This window comes from Cervus canadensis, chromosome 22, assembly GCF_019320065.1.
Source record: "Cervus canadensis isolate Bull #8, Minnesota chromosome 22, ASM1932006v1, whole genome shotgun sequence".
NCBI classification, from domain to species: Eukaryota; Metazoa; Chordata; class Mammalia; order Artiodactyla; family Cervidae; genus Cervus; species Cervus canadensis.
In genome coordinates, this window is record NC_057407.1 from 25,116,018 (window position 1) to 25,135,926 (window position 19,909).

Below are 19,909 nucleotides of genomic sequence, written 5' to 3' on the forward strand. Positions count from 1 at the left end.
AGGCCCGGCATAAATGCAAACACATTTCTTCCACTTGGGCTGTAGAAGCTGAAAATGGCTCCCAGGTGTGAGCCAACACAATCGGCCCAGTCTGCTTCGCAAGGTCACCACGGGGGTCAAAGTCGAGCCGGCCATTTTCGGATTAGGTGCACACGCTGGCGAGCCTTCCCCGGGGGTAAGTGGATTACAGAAGCCACCTGCAGGAAGTGGGCGCGGGGGAGGAGGGGGAGGAAACGGGCGGCTGGAAGGAGGCTGTGGACATGGGCGGGGGCCAGCTCCTCTCACACGGGAGATTGTGCAATGGGCCAGGCAGCTCCCCGTCCCCTCCCAGTGCTGCCAGCTCAGCACCCACTTCCCTCTGAGACCACCCACACTGCACCCGCACCCCACTGCCACTGGGTCCGGGACTCTGTTTAAAGCTCACATGGTCATCAGAAAAAATGAGAGGGGCGGGGGGAGAAAAGAGCCAGAAACACCACGAAGGCCAACTCTGGCCAACAGACCCTAAGCTACCGAGTTCCCAAAAAAAGGCAGTGTCTTCGGTGACCAAGCTCCTACTCCATGGGCGTGCCCCTTCCTCCGTTCCCCAGACCCCACAGCTGGAGTTTGCTTCCCTTTCTCAGCAAATGACATGCAGATGGACTGCTCATCTGGCTGCCTCACCACCCCCACTCTCAAAGAGAGAGAGAGAGAAAAAAAAAATAAGGAAAGAAAAGAGAAGGAAAATGACAAGTCAGGGCTGTGTGTCATTTGGCAGGCTTGCCTCAGAGGCCTCGACGGCTCCTGACCCAGTGAAAGGCTCCCTGAGACTCCGGGCGAGAGGCGATCCACACAACAGAATCCAGGGGAGCTTACAGGACAGAGGGCTGCTTTGTCAACTGGGTGTTTTAACTTTCTGTTGTGAGGCCCACTGGTCATGTCCAGCATCTGAGGCGGCTGTGGGTCTGAGAACCAGGGTCCTGCCCTGGTTCCGGCAGCAGCGTGCTGGCCCTTTGGAGCAGCCTGCCTGCTGGCAGAAGAAAGGGTGGGGAGTGGGGAGCAAACTGGCCTTACCGTGGAAGCAGCCATGTCTTATGGACATTTCTCCCACTGCTCCTCCAAGTGGCCAGCGTGTCGGCTAAGCACCGCGCTGCCCCATCTTGAGGCCCATAACCAACGTTCCCACATGGGGGACGAGGAAGGGGATCCACAGAATGTCACTTCGTCTGGGAACCTTCCTTGTCTTGTAGCCCATCAGTGACGGTGGTGAGAAGCCCGAGACACTCCCCAGGCCTTGACTGTGCATGGCAACTGCCGGTTTACTCATCTTTCTCTGTGGCAAGACTGAGAGTCCCTCGAGGGTAGGGGCTCTGGTGTGCAGGGCTCGTTCATCAGCCCTGGGCTCCACGTGGGGCACACGCTGGCACCCCTCTCCTCGGCCTTGCACGTGGGTCCTGGGCCCTGACATTCGCTTCCTCCGCTTTCCTTTCAGTCCTTGTACCCCCTGACAGCCTGGACGGCAGCCTGCCAGGTGCAGAAGGCTGGGCAAACAAGAGTGAAGGACCGGGGTCACAGACATCTTGGGGTGGGAGGAAGGTGTGGGCCCCACGTTCTGATCCCCCATCAGGGCCGACAGCACTGCTGCGCTTGTCTTTCAGATGTTCCTTTTAACTTCCGCCTGGCACGGAGCAGCACCACTCAAGTCTTAGTCGAGGGCAAAGTTTCATCTGATAACAGTGACTGATAATCTGCAGAAAGGTAAGCGGTGCTAACAGCGGCTCCCGGCCCAGGCCCTCCTGCCCAGGGACGCAGGCTACAAGGAGGGCTGCAACACCCAACACCGAGGCGGGAGGTAGGAGCAGGTCTCCTGCCAGGAGAGGGTGCTTGCTCAGAGGCTCCCTGCCTCCCAGGAACTTGTGAAGGTCTGATGGGGAGGCCGTGTGATCACCCATCAACAGGCAGAGCTGTGCTGCCCACGCTCACTTGATGTCCACTGCTCTCAGCACTTTCCTCAGAAATAAATACCTTACCCAGGGCTTGGAGCCCCACCGCCCCAAATAAATGCCCGTGCCCACACAGGTGACATGGGGAATTTGTCTAAGTAATTTCCTGCCCTCCAAAAGCTGAGCAGCTTGGTTAGTAAGGAGTCTCCCACCCCCACACATCACTACAGATGCTCAGGCAGTGGTTCTCAAAAGAAGGGCAGGGGGTTGCCAGACCAGCAGCAGCAGCATCACCCAGGACTTTGTGAGTAGAGCAAATTCTGTAATCACACCGCACCCACACCCGCCATACCAGAAACTGTGGCTGGGACCCAGCCATCCTACGGTCCAGTGAGCCTTCCAGGCGATTCTGGTAAATGGCCCCGTTTGAGAACCACACAGGTGATGGCGAAGCCACAGTCTCCCAAGGTAATGGGTGTGACATTTTATCCAGAGGAAGGAATTCGTTCACATGCACCCAGAGAAATCTGGGCAAGAAAGGCAGAAGGCGAGCACGTCTCTGAAGACACAGAAGAGGACCCGAAGCCCCCGCTTTACTATGTTTTCCTGTTGTGCTGTCTTCTGACGAGGGCCCTGGCTTCCCTTCAGCATCTGGGATCTGAACTGGACATTCACGCTTGACTTACGGCCTTTCAAACCAGGGCTTCTCTGGTGGCTCAGATGGTAAAGAATCTGCCTCAAATGGGGAGAACTGGGTTCAATCCCTGGGTTGGGAAGACCCCCTGGAGGAGGGGCATGGCAACCCACTCCAGTATCCTTGTCTGCAGAATCCCCAAGGACAAAGGAGCCTGGAGGGCTACAGTCCATGGAGTCACAAACAGTCAGACACAACTGAGGGACTAAGCACAATGTTCAGTTTCTCCCTAAGCTTTTCAGTCACTACTAACTCCATGATTCTGATGAGAATGTCCAAAAACCCAAAGCAAATACGATGCCAAGAACCCACAGGGGTTCTTTTACTCCAATTCCCGAGCTGACTGGTCTTCCTTCACCAGCAAGGCTAAACTAGGTTATTATTGGACGACACAGTTCAGAGGCAGAAATAGGGGGAAAAAACTGCCCATTTTCTCTTAAACTTGGTTAAGTCCACTCTTAACCTGATGATTCATGGATGGTCCAGCAAGTTCCCCCAGAGGAAAGGTGGGTAACCCCTCAGCTTGGGGAGAATTCTGATGTCCGCCTTACACAAACCTGTACTCCCCACAGGTCCACCTCTGTAACATGATGTAAAGAGCTCCACCGTCCACAGTTACCAGTCAACTTTTTAAGACAAGCTATGATTTCACACTTAGGGGGAGAAACTTCATGGTAAAAAAAAGATTTCAGCATCAACTATTACGTCTACAAATGATGACCTTCTTCCAGGTGAAGCAACAGAGAGAAAGTTTCAAGGGCAGCAAAGTCAAGTCAAGAGGTCTGAGCCCAAGCTACACCCACACACGGCTTCAGCAATGCCCAGAAACTATTCACTACTCAGGAAAACTTCACCTGATTACTAACAGTCTCCGCTCAGGTCCCAAGGTCCAGCCGAATTTTCTGAAGAGGAGTCCGGGGCTCCTTTCTCCCTGGCTTCTGGGCTGGGCCCTCAGAGACCTGGATTCCAGCACTGGGAAGCAGCCCAGGTCCTCACTGCCTTGCGTTAAGGCTCTCGCTTTTCAATTACTCTTTAATGTGACCTCATCTGCCCAAGAACGAGCCTGCAAAGAAGACTGATCTAGCCCCTTTCTTCTAGAGGGTCTGCTAGGCAGAGGGAGAGTTAAATATCACTACTGATTTTACATCCACAGCAGACCTGGCCCAGAAGAGTTCGCTCCATCCTTCCCAGCCTTGGGGTCCCTCAGCCCCACCCAGCGCTCCTTCCATCTAACTGGCTCCAAGCGTGGTCACAGACAGGACAGCAGGTTTCAGTCCTTCCAGGTTTTATTCTCTGGAAGTAACAATAAAGTAATGCTAAATACTCCATGCCTTTAATCAGTTTTTCTTCAGTTAAGAGGTCACGGCAAAATACACAACTGTGTAGTTCATTCTGCTTCTGATATTTTTATTTAAATGATTCAATTCTAAGTCTTCCAGGTACATTTGCTAACAGGAGAGAAAAATACTTTACTCGAAGAAAAAAAAAAGATGAGTTTTCAGGAAGCTGAGAGGGTGGGGATAGGGGAGGTGATTGCTTAAGGAGTAGGGGGATTATTTTGGGGTGATGACAATGTTCTGAAATTAGATTGTGTTGAGGGGTGTGTTGTGTTTGAGGAAGTGCACCTGAAATTTGTTTAAAACAGTGTTTTATGTTAGTTTTCTCTCAATTAAAAAGAAATAAAATAAAATGTTTCCCTGAAAAAAAAAAAGAAAAGCTTTCAGAAAAGTTTATTTCCCCCAGATTCGAAGTAAAAGATTAATATTTTGCTGTGTTTCCAAACCTAACATAGACCTAAGGATTTTAACAGCACAAAGTCACAGGTAACAGTGTCTGAGGAGTCTTAGCCTAGATCTCCTACCTGATTGAAGCCAAAGGAGGGAGAGGAAGCCACGAAACATGGGTAAGGGACAGGGTCCAAGACACACCACCAAGAAGAAAAGAACTTAGGTGGACAAAGCCGAGGGCGACATGGCTAACACACACGAAACAAAGTTGCTGGGCTTTACAACTCAAGTTGGTTTTACAGCAAGCATTTTACTCCTAGGGCTGAAGGGGGAAAAAAACACACACAGAACCATTTCCACTGGAACCAATCTCCTCAATGATACAAGTGCAGTAACACCACAGGAAAAGCGGAAATTTTTCTTCCCCAGAAATGTCACTTATGCATCACATGAAATTACTATTGCTGTGGGAATTGTAACTTGAGTTTCCTGGACTTCAAATTAGAAAGAAAGAAAGAAAAAACTCAAACGTGAAAATCTACCAGCAGAGTCTGCCCCCACTGAACAAGTCTGTTTCTTTTTCTGAGAAGCATTTCATGAAATCTAGCTCCCTCACTCCGACCCAATCCTATTAAAAGCTTTCCTTGAGTTTAATGGTTTTTGGTTATTAAGGACAAATGGCTTTGTCCTTATCTGCAGAACACAATGCAAATAAAAATCTGCTCTTTGACAAATACATTAATTGAATTAGATTCCTTTAATCAGAAATTGTTAACCAACTGAAATTTTCCTGAAGGACTCCAGTTCCCCAAAACTCTAGAAAACTCTGTCCTGAGGCCCTAATAGTAAAGCCAGGCTTGAAACAAATCCTTTTCCCCACACAGTCCTCCCAAGTGTGACCTCAGCGAAGCAGGGTGCTGGTGTGCGGGTGATGAGAGCTCTGTCATGTGAGCGAGGGACCAGGGTTACTGACACAGACTCGGGAGACAAGAAACCAAACACAGAGATGGAGAGCTGACTTGGACAGGCAAACAAAATCCAGAGGCAAAAGTCCCTAATCTCAGGTGTCTGAACTGAAAACCACAAAGCTGCTATCTGTCCTAAAAGGCATAAGGCAGCAAGAGCAGTTATGGGACAGCAGGGTCGGTGTTTCTTTTGTGGCATTATTGCCTCAACTCTCAGTTTCCCGGTCATGGAAAGGATATAAAAGCTGCAAGTGCACCTTTGTGAGTATTTCAACCCCTTCCTTCATCCACCTGTCCCTGTTCCTGTTTGGTCCCCTGTCCCTGTTCACACTATCATCAGAGACACAGCTGGATATTTGCCTGGTCCCCCTCTTTCCCCGGCCCACCTGCCTACAGCCTTGTCCCCAGAAAGTCGTCCCAGCTCCTCAGCCATGTGGTCCCTTGGCAAGTTCTGATTATTTACCTCCTCCTCCTCCTGCCCAGGAAGGGGAGAATCTGGAGACTATAAGGGCTACCAAGGTGAATGCTAATTAAGCTAACTGACCTATCACATCCACAGAGAATACGTCAGGAACCTCCTACGTGTGATGATGTTGGAGCCCAGGTCACTCTGGGCTCCAACTGCAGGGGCACAGAGGTTCCTACTAAATGTTTGTTGAATACGTGACACCTTTTACTGCTATTCTTCTGAAAAACCACAAACATACCAGCACAACTTGCCCTTCAAAGCCTGAATGGTGGGCTCCCCTGGTGGTTCAGTGGTAAAGAATCCACCTGCCAATGCAGAAGACACAGGTGCGATTCCTGATCTGGGAAGATCCCACATACCGTGGAACAACTAAGCAAGCCCATGTGCCAGTGCTCCAGAGCCCGGGAGCTGCAACCACTGAAGCACGCACGCCCTAGAGCCCACGCTCCGCAACAAGAGAAGCCACGACAGTGAGAAGCCCGTGCATTGCAACTAGAGAGTTGTCCTCGATTGCTGCACCTGAAGAAAAGACTCAGCAGCGACCAAGACCCAGCACAGCCGTAAATAAACAAATAAAATAAATCTTAAAAAAACAAAACAAAACAGCCTGAACTGTTGGAATTATCAATCGTGGCTGGATGGAGATGCAAGGTGTTTCCCCTTGGAGGTCAGGCTGAGAAAGTCACGTTCACCTGCTGTCCGCTCTCCCCTGCTCTTTGCACAACTCACTTAGGAAATACAGGAAGGCATGAAGGAAGACAGCACATTTATCTATAATCCTGCTACTGTGACGTCATGCTGTTAGCCTGACTCCCAGGCAGTAAATCCACAAGTCTAAGATCGGCGAACACAGGCCCTTTAGACAGAAGGAAGGTAAAGACCCTTCAGCGTCTATCATTTCAGAGAATTCACTGACCAAGTTACATGGAGCCCAACTTCAGGCCAAAGGGAGTATCTGCCAATACAAACCTGCATTTTCCAAACTGAATCAGAATTGGGAGGGAGCCCTGTTTTCTTTTTCCTTCCTACTTTACATATTTTAACGCTGTCTAATGGAATAGCAGGAACAAGGCCAACCAGCCCCCCTGCTTCAGACACCTGGGCCAAGGAACAGAAATGTATTTTTAGTCAGCAGAGCAAGGAGTGATTCACAGCGCCACAGGCCCCAGGGCAAACGGGGGGCCCTGCCCGTCCTGGCACAGGGCGGGTCACAGTCACCTGCCATGCTCCTGCCCCCATGTGGGGGGAGAGAGAGGAGCCGTGCACGGGCGTGTGCTCAATCTCCGCTCACCTCTCTGTTGCGCAACTCACAGGAGCTCAGGCAGCCTCGGTTTCCTGTCTGGTAACATAAAGATGGTCTCTGTGGCTTGGGCTTCCCAACCAAGTGAAGAACAAGGGGTGGGGAAGCCGTGCTTCTCAACCTTGAATGAGTGGGCCAATGGCCAGAGGCCCCGGCGAAAACGGCTTCAGACCAGCAGGACTGGGATGAGGCCTGGGAGTCTGCATTTCTAATGAGCTCAGTACTGACAGCACACTGCTGGGCCAGGAACGGCCCTTTAAATAGCAAGGCATTGGAAGCATCTTCCGGTGCGCTGCTCTATAAACATACCAGGGACTGACATGTCCTTAACTGGCCTCAGGTACGGATAACTCATTTAACCAGCAATGAAACACCTTCCAGATGCTAGAACACCACGGGCCAAACAGGTGCAACAAGAAAATTAGATCCCTGACTGATCATCTTGGTACAAAGAACCATATGCATCATTCCAGCACTTCACAGGTACAAGAAGTGACTCACAGACCCTGTGGCCCTAAAGGTGAGATCATGCCAAGGCCCAAGGGGCCAGGTGACAACTAGCCACCAGCCAGCAGCCGCTCCACCTGTCAAACACCTATTCTGGCTTGTGCAAGACATTAGACGTTTCCTGTACCTCATGCTCCCCTCGAACTTTGGACTCACTGCCCCTTCATGTACAACACAAGGGGAACAGGAACACATCCCATAGGTGAGGAAAATGAGATTCAGAGAGATGAAGCTGTCTGATCAGGACACAGGGCTGGGTCACAATTCTAAGCCCCTGCTCCCCAACCCCACAACACCTGGAAAAGGGTTAAAACCAAGACTGTGTGTCCCAAGGCTGGGCCATCTTCTGAACACAGGCCCTGCAGCCAGGAAAACCCAGAGACCTGTAAGCCGCACTAGTTATCGGACAGATGAAGCCTTCTCCCCAATTCACTCTGCTCAGGTCAGTGTCAGAATAATACCTCCAGGTGAGTGGACAAGTTACAACACCAGTAAAATCACAATCAAATAAAAATGGGCAGGGCTGGAGTGGAAACAGGAAATTTGGCGTGAAGAGGGAGGTGCTCTGCTGGGGAAGCTGCCAATAAAGGCTGGTCTAGAAAATAGCTGGACTTGTGACTGGTGTATCTGGAAAGACCTCTGAGTTTCAAATAAGCGAGCACCTCCGTCTGACTGCGGGAGAAGTGGGGTAACTCACAGTACTTAACTACCCAACAGGGTACTTTTGGCCCCAACAGTGACATACCCAGGGCATCTCCCTTTCTTCCTCACTGAGGTCCCTTTATTCCCTTTCTCATTTCCAGTATGTTGTCTACAACAGTCGACAGGATTTATGCTGTGTAACACTTGACCATGACAAAGAAATCCTTACTTTCATGCTAATGTCAGAAGCCTGATGAGTTTTTTGTTTTTTTTTTTTTAAGCCCTGAAAGTGAGCTGAGTCACATTATCAAAGTCACTGCCACAAAGATGAGCCTGCTGTCTCATTACTCATACAGTGTTCTTTAAGTTCAGTTTAGGCACTCAAACTGCCAGCTTATCCATTAGGAACAAGACATTTAGTACCCCTGGGTATTAAAAAGATAATTTTCTGCCAAGCTAGAGATGAGGCAAAACTTCCAGTTTTTAATTCTACACACCCTGAAACAGCAAGCAACACATTTGTCATGATCACTAGAGGTACATGGAGTAAGACCATTTTTTCCAGTGAGCCCAGGAATACAAGTTTCCCTGATACCCAATGTCAGCAACATGATACCATGGCCTCCCCACACAGCCTTAGGTCTCCCAAACGGTACCACTTACAGAAAGAGAGAGACGATATGAGATGAGGCAGTGCCCAGGGATGGTATGGCTGTCAACTCATTGTTATTGAGGTACCTATAATGACAACAAGAAGAAATGAATCAGTTAAATCATTAAAATTAGTCGTATGGAATCACAGATATACAAGGACATTTTTTAAACAATGGTCATGGGCAAACTGCTATGCTGTAACGCTGAATACGAGAATCTAAAAGCAAGTTTTTAATAGGAGAGAAGTTATACCAGGTCATAAACACTACGTACCATACTCATAGTTTAGGAATAAACACACCCAGGACACGTCCCCTGTCCTCTAGGAGCTTCCACTCTAGCTCAGAAATCAAGACTAACAGACAAGGGACTATGAACACAGGCGGAGATGCACGAATGAAACAGCAGCTCCCCAAGACCATCCCTGAGAGTGCTCCTTGTGGGCTGAAGGACCAGAGCCCACTCCAGCTGGGATCACCGCCTTCCCCCTTTGTTTTGTACGCATCCACCACGTGGCTCTGCCCTCACCAAAGGGCCACAAGCGTGCACCCAGCGGCACAGATTCATGCGCTCCTGTGGGGGGTTCCTGGTGCTGGAGACACATGAACTAATGACTGGTTCTTAGAGGTTCTTATCTATTTGTGTGAACTCTGATGAAGCCTCCAGACGTGTCTTCCAGGAATACATCCATATACACATACTTTGGCATGCAGGCAATCTGAAAATCCTCTGCAGACCAGAGACCCTCCCCAAGCTCCCGTCCTGCTTGAATATTCTATGTCTGTACTTCCACAATTCTCAACTCTTAATGGAAGGGGAAGCCCAAAAACCAGAACACAGCTCTCCTGGGCCATCCCCAGAGGCTCTGAAATCCAACTTCCTTACATGGATAAGTATTTCCAAATTGGGGAAGAGACTCCAAAATCAGATTTGCAAAGTGAGCCCCGAAATCCTTAGGATAGCCAAAGCACGGTGATCAGGCTTTTGGACGGGGACAGGCTGGAAAGAAATGGTATCTGAGATGCAGAATCAAGGATAATGCTGGTTTATCTTATTCTTGTTGTTTTACACAGTATGTCTTACGCAGAGCATCCAGTTACGGTTTGAAGACAAGGCCACTGAAATGACAGCTGCATTCATGCAAGTTTACGCGAGAATTTGCTTGAATAGAATAATCTGGTTGTCTGCCATCTTTTATAGAATGAATGGGCAGGGGGAGGAAAAGGCCTTGAATTATCCCATTCGCTTTCTTCAGTGCCAAAGCTGGTTAGAGATGAAGCCTGGCAATTACTGGGCTGAGGGACACAGAATGTCTATTTCAACTGCTTCATGACTGAAGCATCTGGTGGAGAGAAAGCAGATCTGTATCACGTGGCAAAGCCTTTCTCCACTTAAAGGGCCCTTGTTTGTGTGCTGAAGTAGACGATTAATTACTTTAACAGTCTCTTATCTGACTGCCCCTAAAGCAGACTACTTCTGCTTCACCTTTTATCTCTCTACCCCTGCTGTGATCCGTTTCCCATCTTGGTACAGGGATGCTGAAAACTCACCATCTGTTGGAATCCATTAATAAATTTTCACAGTACCATAAATGTACGTATTCCTCGACGAGATCCTCAGATCTTACCAGGGCAAGGAAAGCTAAGGTCAAGGGCCTGTTGCCAAGAAGGCAGCTTGCTTACAAACTCTTCATTTCTTAGAGATTTATTCTAAAACACAGATGCAGGGGTGGGGAGGGATGTCATAATAATTATAGCAGCAGCTAACTTATTGAGGGCTTATTATGTGCCAGGCCTGACTCTTGAAGGCTTTTCAATATATTAATCTGTCCTTAGAGCCCTACTAGGCAGGCCCCATTAACATTTCCATTGTACCAATGAGGAAACTGAATCACTAAGATGTTAAGTAATTTAACTGAGGTCACCAGCAGTAAAAGGCAGTGGCCCTGGGGGGTCAAGCCCCAAAGTCTAGGTTCTTAACCATTACTTCCATTGATTTATAGCTGCAGCAGCAACTCTACAGCATTATGTAACTGCACTGTCCGACTCTGGGTTCGGGTCCAGGTGCTAGTACTGTTCTCTACCTTACAGGTAAGGTCTCTAAGTTTAAGTCACCATCCTAAGGTGACAGAGAGAGAGACAGGCCTGGACAAGAGGTGAACAAAGTATAACTGCAAGCCATGGGAGAGCCACAGCTGAAAAGGCTAGCAGGCAAAAAGCTCATAACCTCATGGTAACATGGTAGCTGTCTTTCAATTGTCAGTAAGGACTTCTCCACAGGAGAACTTTCGCTGAATGAGCTCGCTCTCGGGTCACCCTGTTGCACACACAACAAACTGCTCCACCCAACTCCTAGGAATGATAACTGAACAAGGAAAGGAGGCATCATTATCATATCTCAAATCGTGACCAAAATGCTGCAAGCAGAGCGTGCAGGTGTAGCCAGCAGTGCTGAAGGTACACAGGGCATTTCAGGCCTGGATCAGCAGCCTGGAGTCAACAAGACGAGGCAGAAATCGTAGGCTCTGTTCTCAGTAGGGCCTCTGGATTTATGAAAAGGTCAGAGGGAGCATAGAGGAGAAGATCTGCAAGGCTAGCTTACTTCTTGATCATTTCTGCTTCAAAAGAACTGCAAGTAAACCTCAATCAACTCCTCCACCACTGGCTCTCTGCTCGCTCTGTCCCTCGTTGAAACCAGAATACCACCCTCGGAAGGCAACAAAGGCCCAACTCCCGCTGAGACATGACCAACTTGCCAGCCTGAAATAGAGACCGGTCAAAAATAGCACCAACTCCAGAGCCAGCCGAAGAAGGGCCTGCAGACTGTTCGGCACAGTCTCCATGTGTAGGGATGTTGTCAGAATTTAGGATGTTTGATGAACTCTTCTGAATATCTAGGGCTGTGCAGTCTTTTCCCCGCTTCTCACTCCCTCCAAATATGTTTCCATCCAAAGGCCCTAAAAATTCTTCTTAAATATCTGGCTTCTACAACTGAAACTTTTCCTGATGATTTAGCACCAAGAAATGCTCTGGAAGCATCAGACCGTGAACAATGGCCCAGCCCTGCAGCTGGAAAAGGTGTGAAAAAGGCATGGGGTGGGGTGGGGGGAGAGCTTTGCATAGACCGCCTCCCCATCCCCCCACTCCCCATCCCACTCCTGGGGCAGAACCTGGACGTTGGCCTTTCCCAGCCTTCCGGGCCCCCTCAGCTCTCTCTCTGAAACTTCCATTTACTGGACCTGGTGAAAGGAAGTTTTCACATTGTGCAAGATGCAGAATGTTAAAAAGGATGTTTCAGAGAACTTTTATTACTGACTGCCTCAACCAAATCAGCCATCAAGAAACAATGGAAAACAAACCCACAGGATCACTTTGAATTATAGCCCGTTCTGTTTTTTAAAAACTGTTTGGCCCTATTTACTTACTGAATAGCTGATATAAGTACACGGTGAAATTCCAAATTATTTCAAAAAAAGAACACGAGGACTATATATTGAAAGCCACCCCCTGCCCCCTCGGCCTTTGGTTTGCCTCCAAGAGGAAGCTCCAGCTGCAGGCTACTGCAGATGGACACGCGGTCTTCTTCCACACAGATGCCTGTGTCTTACACAGACTATTCTGCGCCAGTTTCCCCTTAGTAATAGATCTTGGAGATCTCCCTAAATCTTTTAACCAGAGGTGAAGTGCTCCTCTGCTGCAATGAATGGTATGAATGAACCACGACTGATATAGCCAATTCACTAATTTCCTAGACACTTTGGTTGTTTCCAAACACAAAGTGAGCTGCCATTAATATCAGTCAAGTTGGACCGGGGGGTGCCGTATCAGTTTGTTTTGTTTCTGAAGTGGGAGAAAGTCATCAGTAGCAGGTAGGCGCCACTTTGGAGTTAGGGCCACTTCATCAATAGCTGTTATCAGTGCTTTCAGCTACTCGAGAATAAGGAAGACTACCTTACCGACTTTGGCCGGACTTATAGTTTGCATACCAGCTGGAGAGGTACAGGTATTTCAGGACTGTGACACAGAATACAGTTCCTCTAAGTCAACACTTAGAAACAAGAATAAAGGCAAACACTTCTCTGTGTGCCAGGCTCCGTGCGGAGGGTTTTCCACGCCATGTGTCACTGAATAACACGCCAACCCTTGAAGGAAGGCACTACGTCATCACCTCACGCTGAAAGGAGAAACGGAGACCCGGTTACTGCACAGCAGAGCAGGGAGTACTAGGAGGAGACGATACAGCTCACGTGTTTAAGTCAGACAGACCCGGGTCCATTTAACCCTGAGCTCACCCCTACCAATCCAACAGCCTTCAGGGTGTCACTGAGCCTCACTGCGCCTTAGCTTTCTTCTCCCCCAAATGCACAAAGTATAAGCCCCAACTTCATACAGTTTTGGCAGGATCTGGCTGAAATCACTAAATCTAACAGCCTAGGAGAGAGCCAGATATATAGTAAATGCTTAACAGGTGGTGGTGATTCACAGCCAAAAAGCAGTGCCTCAAATGACACCCCCTTATGGTTTCAACCCTCCCCTGAAACACACCGCAAAAGCACACACAGGGGCAGCGGAAGCCTGGGCTGCCGCAGGGTAAGCCATAAATACCCAGAGGCGGGCACGCTCAGCCTTTCTCGGTGCCTTCAGAACCGTTTAGGTCAGCGACCCTGGAAAGCACACGGCGGCACCCACGTTAGGCATTCCCGGGCCAGGCAGCGGTAATGCGATCTGAGCGCAGCTCTGAGGAGGACAGTATAAATAGCCCCTCTTATTAACAGAGGGGCCTCGCAGTCCAGGACTCCTGGCTGGAGGCTCTCCCTGGCGGGCTTTCCTCAGCGCTGCGGGCAGTGACGACCACGTGGTCTGGCGGCAGCTGCGCCAACATCCTTAGGTCCTCCAGGGTCCCCCAACCGCCTCGCTTTCTCTCTCCAACTGGCCCGCGATGCTCTGCGGTTGCCGGCCTCCAAAATAAAACCACTGCTAAACCACCAACCACGGCTTTGCCAGCCTGTGGTTCCCCTCGTACTGAGGCTTCCAGACACAAGTGGTGGCTGGTGGCTGTGCAGGTTTCAGGAGAACTGACAGCCCCTGGAAGACCCAGTTAATTCAGAAGCAACTGTGTGCCCACTGTGATTTTTTTCTTTTCTTTTCTTTAATATCCTTCTCCATCTCCCCACCCATTGCTCCTCACTGCCTCTTTCTGCCTGCACGATGTATTAGGATTCCCTTCAGGAAAGGACTGGATCTTTATCAATGACAAGTTCCACTGATCTGGGCCCTGGGGAATTTGTGTTATCCGTCCCACAGTGTGACACTGGGGACCCGGGTGGTCACACTGGTAAAGGGTTCAACCTATCAGCCCCCAAGGATTTGTTTCTTAACAAGCCACCCAGCTCAGTGGCGGGGTCGGGGGGGGGGTGGGGGTGTGGAGGGCGGCTCTGGGGTTCTCAAAGTAGCAGAAGAGAAAGCACCCTGGGCTTCCCAGGTGCCTCAGTAGTAAAGAAGCTGCCTGCCAATGCAGGAGACATGGGTTCAATCTTTGGGTCAGGAAGACCCCCTGGAGGAGGAAATGGCAACCACTCCAGTATCCTTGTCTGAAAAATTCCATGGACAGAGGAGCCTGATGGACTACAGTCCACAGGGCCGCAGAGAGTCAGACACGACTGAGTGACTGAACACACAGCATAGAGCCCTGCCCGTGTACAACGCTCTGAAAATCAGATCCAGTAAATAGTTACAGTATTTGTAACTGGATAACACGTCACTACACCCATGTTCCAGACGCAGCACAGAAGGAAGTAACTTGTCCGGGGACTCAGTCCCGGTGAGGGGCAGAAGCAAGACTCCAAGCCAGGTTTGCCTACTACCAAACTCACATCCTCCCAGTACACGACACTGTACTCACAAGAGTGATCCCTCTCTTTACAAGTCCCACGCCTGGGAAGACTGGGCTGCCATGGAGAGTCTGGGACAGGAGTGAGACCAGGGACTCCAGGCCCCGCTCCCCCATTTACTAGCTGTGCAGTTGCAGCCAGGTTCCCAGGCCTCTGCTCCACAACTGCCTGAAAATGCAGAAATGACCTCAAGGAGTGGAGGGCTTTTTATTAGCACAAGAGCCAGCTACGGTCAACTTTCCTGAGCTCATTAGCTGGAGTAAGAGGAGAAGACACACACAGTAGAGAGAGGGTAGACGATGGGGGTCGAGAAGTCTCACCCTGTCCCTAAATTCAACAGGAGCTCAGAGGAAGGAAAAAAAGCCAGAATGTGAAGGGAGAAGGGAAGGTGGGCTTGGACGGGGTGATGTGGGTTTGGATGAAGAGTCTGGAGGAATCAGAGGAAATACCTCAGTACCTCGATAGAGAAGACCAATGCAGGAAGAGTGATAGAGGAGATAAAACACTGGACTTTCTATCCTTTTAAAACCTTGGGTAGAAGGCTGCAGGTTAGGAGGAGGGGGTGTGGGGTGAAGGCAGTGCAGCTTCAGGCTTAAACGCACAGTTCTGGAAACCAAACAGATCTGAGCTCAGCTCTCAGCTTTCCTGAGGCTGAGATGGTAAAGAATCCACCTGCAATGTGGGAGACCCGGGTTTGATCCCTGCTTTGGGAAGATCCCCTGGAGAAGGGAATGGCAACCCACTCCAGTACTCTCGGCTGGAGAATTCCATGGACAGAAGAGACTGAAGGGATACAGTCCATGGGGTTGCAAACAGTTACACTCAACTGAGTGACTAACACTTTTCTAAGCTTTACCAACCAGGGGACACTGCACAGGTTTATTTAATCTGTCTGAGCTTCCATTTCCTCCTCTGTAAAGTGGAGAAAATGACTGTAAAGAAAAGAATTTAAATCACATAGAGCTGGTGTCAGGATGAAATGAAGCTGTCTTCCCCTAAGGCTGAGTTGCTGTTACTGCCATTGCTGTGCTGTTGTGATTCAGGAAATTTATTTTTAAGACTAACCAGCATCCCCAGTGAAGGACAGGGGCAAGTCAGATGCTCTCTGTTCTAGATCTGGGTGGGGATTAAGTTCTAAAAAAGCACCAAGTAAAAGGGGGATTAAAAGCCGCAGGTCAAGGGAACCAAACCAACTGAAACTGGACGGCTGTTTGGGGAAGGAGCAAATGGAAACAGAGAGCTAGAGAGAACACAGAAAAGGCTCACAGAGCATCAACTGTGCACCCAGTCTATGGCGGGGTCGATGACATTGGATCCACAACCTAACATGACCCCCAGGGCCCGATGGGACCCAGGCCCTGGCCACACACCCCGCCCTCATGCACATCAGGTGCAAGGGCTCTCGTCCTGGTCCTTCTTTGAGGGCCTTGTCTTATATTTGCAGCTCACCCTGTCCACACCACTCACAGCTGCTTGATCTGCCTATCAGTCACCATCCCAAGCGCTCCAGCTCCATTATTACCTCTCCAAAATCAAAGAAGAAAATCCTCCCCTGACTCTGTTCTAGGCCCCCAAACATGTACGACTAGTGAGTCACCTGGCTTCCTTGTTCCCCACCTATCTTTCCCTTTTTTAATGTGGTTCTGTGACAAGCAAGGTTTGTCTGAGGTGCCAGGATTGTGGGAAATGAGAACAGCATTTAAGCGGCCACCAAGAAAACTAGGAAGCCAGAATAAAGAATATCTGAATGTAGCACTTTAAAAACATGAAAGTGAACACAAAACTACACTCATTCAGAGTTTGTAAGTTTTCAAACCAAGATATGATCAGCAACAGAGCCCCATCAAGCCAGAGAGGAGCCTGGGGCAAAAGGAAAAATAATCAGTTAAGCCGATTTAGACTTTAAACTTTTTGTATTTTTTTCCATCATGGATTAGTATTATTTTATTATTTGGCATCCATTTTGCTTTTTTTAAATACTGCATTAAGATGTCCTTCATCTCGAATGCTGAATTTTTAGAAGCCCCTTCAATCCTGCACCACCAGCAAATGCCTCACTTACCTAGCCCTCACCCTAGCTCTCTCTGTCTGCCTTATTCATTCCCGTGCCCCCAGCAGCAGAACAGCGCCTGGCCCATAGGAGGTACTCGAGGAAATAGTAAATGAAAGCCTGAATGATGCCCTAAGAAATAACGTGATTTTTGTTTTGTCCAATTCTAAAAGAAACCACTAAGCTCTGAGACTCAACACACAGAAGTTGAATACAGTAACCACAAGTGTTAAAGACAGCCTGGATCAAGGGAAAGCATTGGGTTATGGCCTAAACCAGCTCCTTGATGGGCTGAGTTTATCATTTCAGGTGGCTGTGGTGGGTGAACTGTACCCCCACAAAATTCTTAGGCTGCAGTTCCAGCCCTCCGCACTCAGCCTGTGACCGTATATGGAGAAAGGATTTTTAAAGAGGTCATATGGATGGGTCCTGATCCAGTGTGACTGGTGCCCTTTTGAGAGGAGGCCATTTGGACACACAGAAGAGGCATCAGGGAAAGGAAAGGATACGGGAAGAGGCAGCAAGAAGGTGGCCATCTGCAAGTCAAGGAGAGACGCCTCAGAGGAAACCAATCCTGCCAGGACCCTGATCTTGAACTTCCAGCCTCCAGAACCCTGAGAGAATAAGTTGCTATTATTTAAGTCACCCAGTCTGTGGTCTTAAAAGTTTACTACAGTAAACTTACATAATGACCCACTTCCAAACTAGTCCTAATCACTATGACCTTATGGAAAAATATGGAAAAATAAGGGCCCTGGACAAAGTATTTCCAAGGGTCCCTTCCAACTCTCATCTTCCTTTAACTTGGGAAGTTGGAACCTTCTTTAAACAGACCTGGAAATCATAAACAGCATTTAGGAGAATCTGGAGATGGTGATAGAGAACACAAGTATTTAACAAATTGCATCATCTGATTAAATTTCCTTTAGATTAAACCCTCAACAATGGGATCAAAAAATAATAAACAAGGATTTTTATCAGTTACATATAACAAGTAAAATATATAAAGCACTTAATGTCTACTAAAAATAGAGTAACAATAGGAGCATTGGGTGAATGATTTATGAAATCTTCATGCATAAGTAGCCTTACTAAAAATTGAAATGGGATAGTAAAAATCTTTTAATTTACATGACAAAGTATTCAGAAATGTAAGGAGAAGTAAGAAACAGATGTAAAACCACAGTATAAACACAGTTTGACTCCAAAATTATGTGTAGAAGTATACAGTTTTCACTAAGTGTCCACAATGTTTAGCCTTGGGTGATAATACTGGTGATTTTAATTTGTTTTACATATTTCTACAGTTGCCAAATTTTCTGCAGTGGGTATGCACGACTTTTCTTTGAAGTCCCCATGGAACTAAAATCCTGAATAACTCTAACATTCATGTTAAAAGCAGAATTCCTTACATTAAAAAGAAGAAGAAAAGACTGAGGCCTGATTTAAAGGACACTGCAAGAGACAGCAAACCTAGCGTTCTAAAGACAGTAATGTCTAGTTTTGTTTGGAGATCAGGAGAGAAAAATCAGCCTTATCATCCATTCCTCTATACCTTGGATTCCTGGGAAACAGAAGGGGTGGGCTGGCTGATATGCCCCTGCAGAGCAGGCTGCTCTAGTGCCCTGGGGACTGGGGGAAGTACCAGCCAGGTTTGTTACTCCCCCTGGCACCCAAGGCTTTCCACAAGCCTGTATAGCCCCGTGGGCCTGTGATTTCCAGTAAACTCACACCTGCTGGACACACCCCCCACTGACTGCCCAGGAAGAAGAGAGGGGCTTCAGCAAAGGAGCGCTAAGTAGGCAGGGCCTTTTGTCTCCAACAGCCCCCAGCAGATGTCCCCTCTAACAAGTTCAGAATGCTGATCCAGGGGAAAGAGCAGTGCTGCGACATGAGAGGCTCCTCCCCAGGAGCTTGCCATCCTGCCCACCAGCCCCCCAGAGTTTTGGGAAAAGCACTCACACTTCTTGTAGATTTGGCAAGTCCTCAAAACCAGCAGGATCAATCTCAGAAAGTTTGTTGTAACTCAGGTTTCTGGTAAAAGGAGAGCAAAAAACAAAGAAAAAATTTAGTCAATACTCCCAAATTCAGGAATCATCTACCCATCCCTCCCCAGGAGAAATAATCCCTCTTATTCATAACTGCCCCCATCTCATGTACTATTTTAAGTAACCCTGGTGGCTCAGACAGTAAAGAATCTGCCTGCAACGCAGGAGACCAGGGTTCAATCCCTGTGTCAGGAAGATCCCTGGAGAAGGAAATGGCAACCCACTGCAGTATTCTTGCCTGGAGAATTCCATGGACAGAGGGATTCTGTGACCACCATGCTGGTCCAAATGCCTGGCACCATATCAAGTGGCATTTTTTAAAATTACTGTTTTACTAAGGCATCAAACACTATTAAGAAGCAGTAAAGGGAGTCTGATCCTTCATTGTCTAAAAATCAGTGGTCCCCAACCATGGATGACATTTGGCAAAGTCTGTAGACATTTCTGGTTGTCACAACTGAAGGGGAGGGGGAGGGGAGGATCCTACTAGCATCTGGTGGGGCGAGGACAAGGATGCTGCTAAACATCCTCCAAAGGACAGGACAGCCCTTAAGGACAGACCCAGCCTTCACTGTTAATAGTAACATTCAGAGGTTGAGAGACCTTGGTCTAAACAAAAACTTCAGGATCAAAACTCGCTGGGATGTATAGTTACAGTTGAAAGGACTATTTAATAAGTGAGCAATGTAAGATCTTAATCATAAGGTTTATTTATATGAACATGGCATTCCTACTATCAGTGAATAAATATTTCATGTGATAATCATGCCGGAGAGAGGAGCAGTGTCATAGGAAATCACGCTGGTGTGAACCAAAGCCTCACATGCCAGTAGCCTTCTCAAGATGACAGCGTCTATCACATGACTCAGAAGTACATCTCTCTCCCCTTCAGCCCATCCTTGACCCCATTCTCAGAGGGAGACAAGGATCAAGCAGGACAATGTCTGATCCGCTGAGCTTCCCAGAGCACACCCTCAACCCAGACCAGCTTGATCTTTCAGGAACAGAATCCACACAGATGTGGTCCACACGGGCCCTCAC

At 48.4% G+C, this 19,909-nt stretch overlaps 1 protein-coding gene across 3 annotated transcripts in view; it reads right to left on the reverse strand.

Moving 5' to 3' along the window:
* LRIG1 (leucine rich repeats and immunoglobulin like domains 1) overlaps positions 1–19,909 on the reverse strand; it is a 112,949-nt gene that overhangs the window by 55,431 nt on the left and 37,609 nt on the right. For all 3 annotated transcript variants that reach the window (XM_043443549.1, XM_043443551.1, XM_043443550.1), the window contains exons 2-3: positions 18,783–18,854; positions 8,890–8,964 (exon numbers count right to left, since the gene is read on the reverse strand). In XM_043443549.1, the coding sequence (XP_043299484.1) occupies positions 8,890–8,964; positions 18,783–18,854 (147 nt within the window). The remainder of the gene's footprint in view (positions 1–8,889; positions 8,965–18,782; positions 18,855–19,909) is intronic.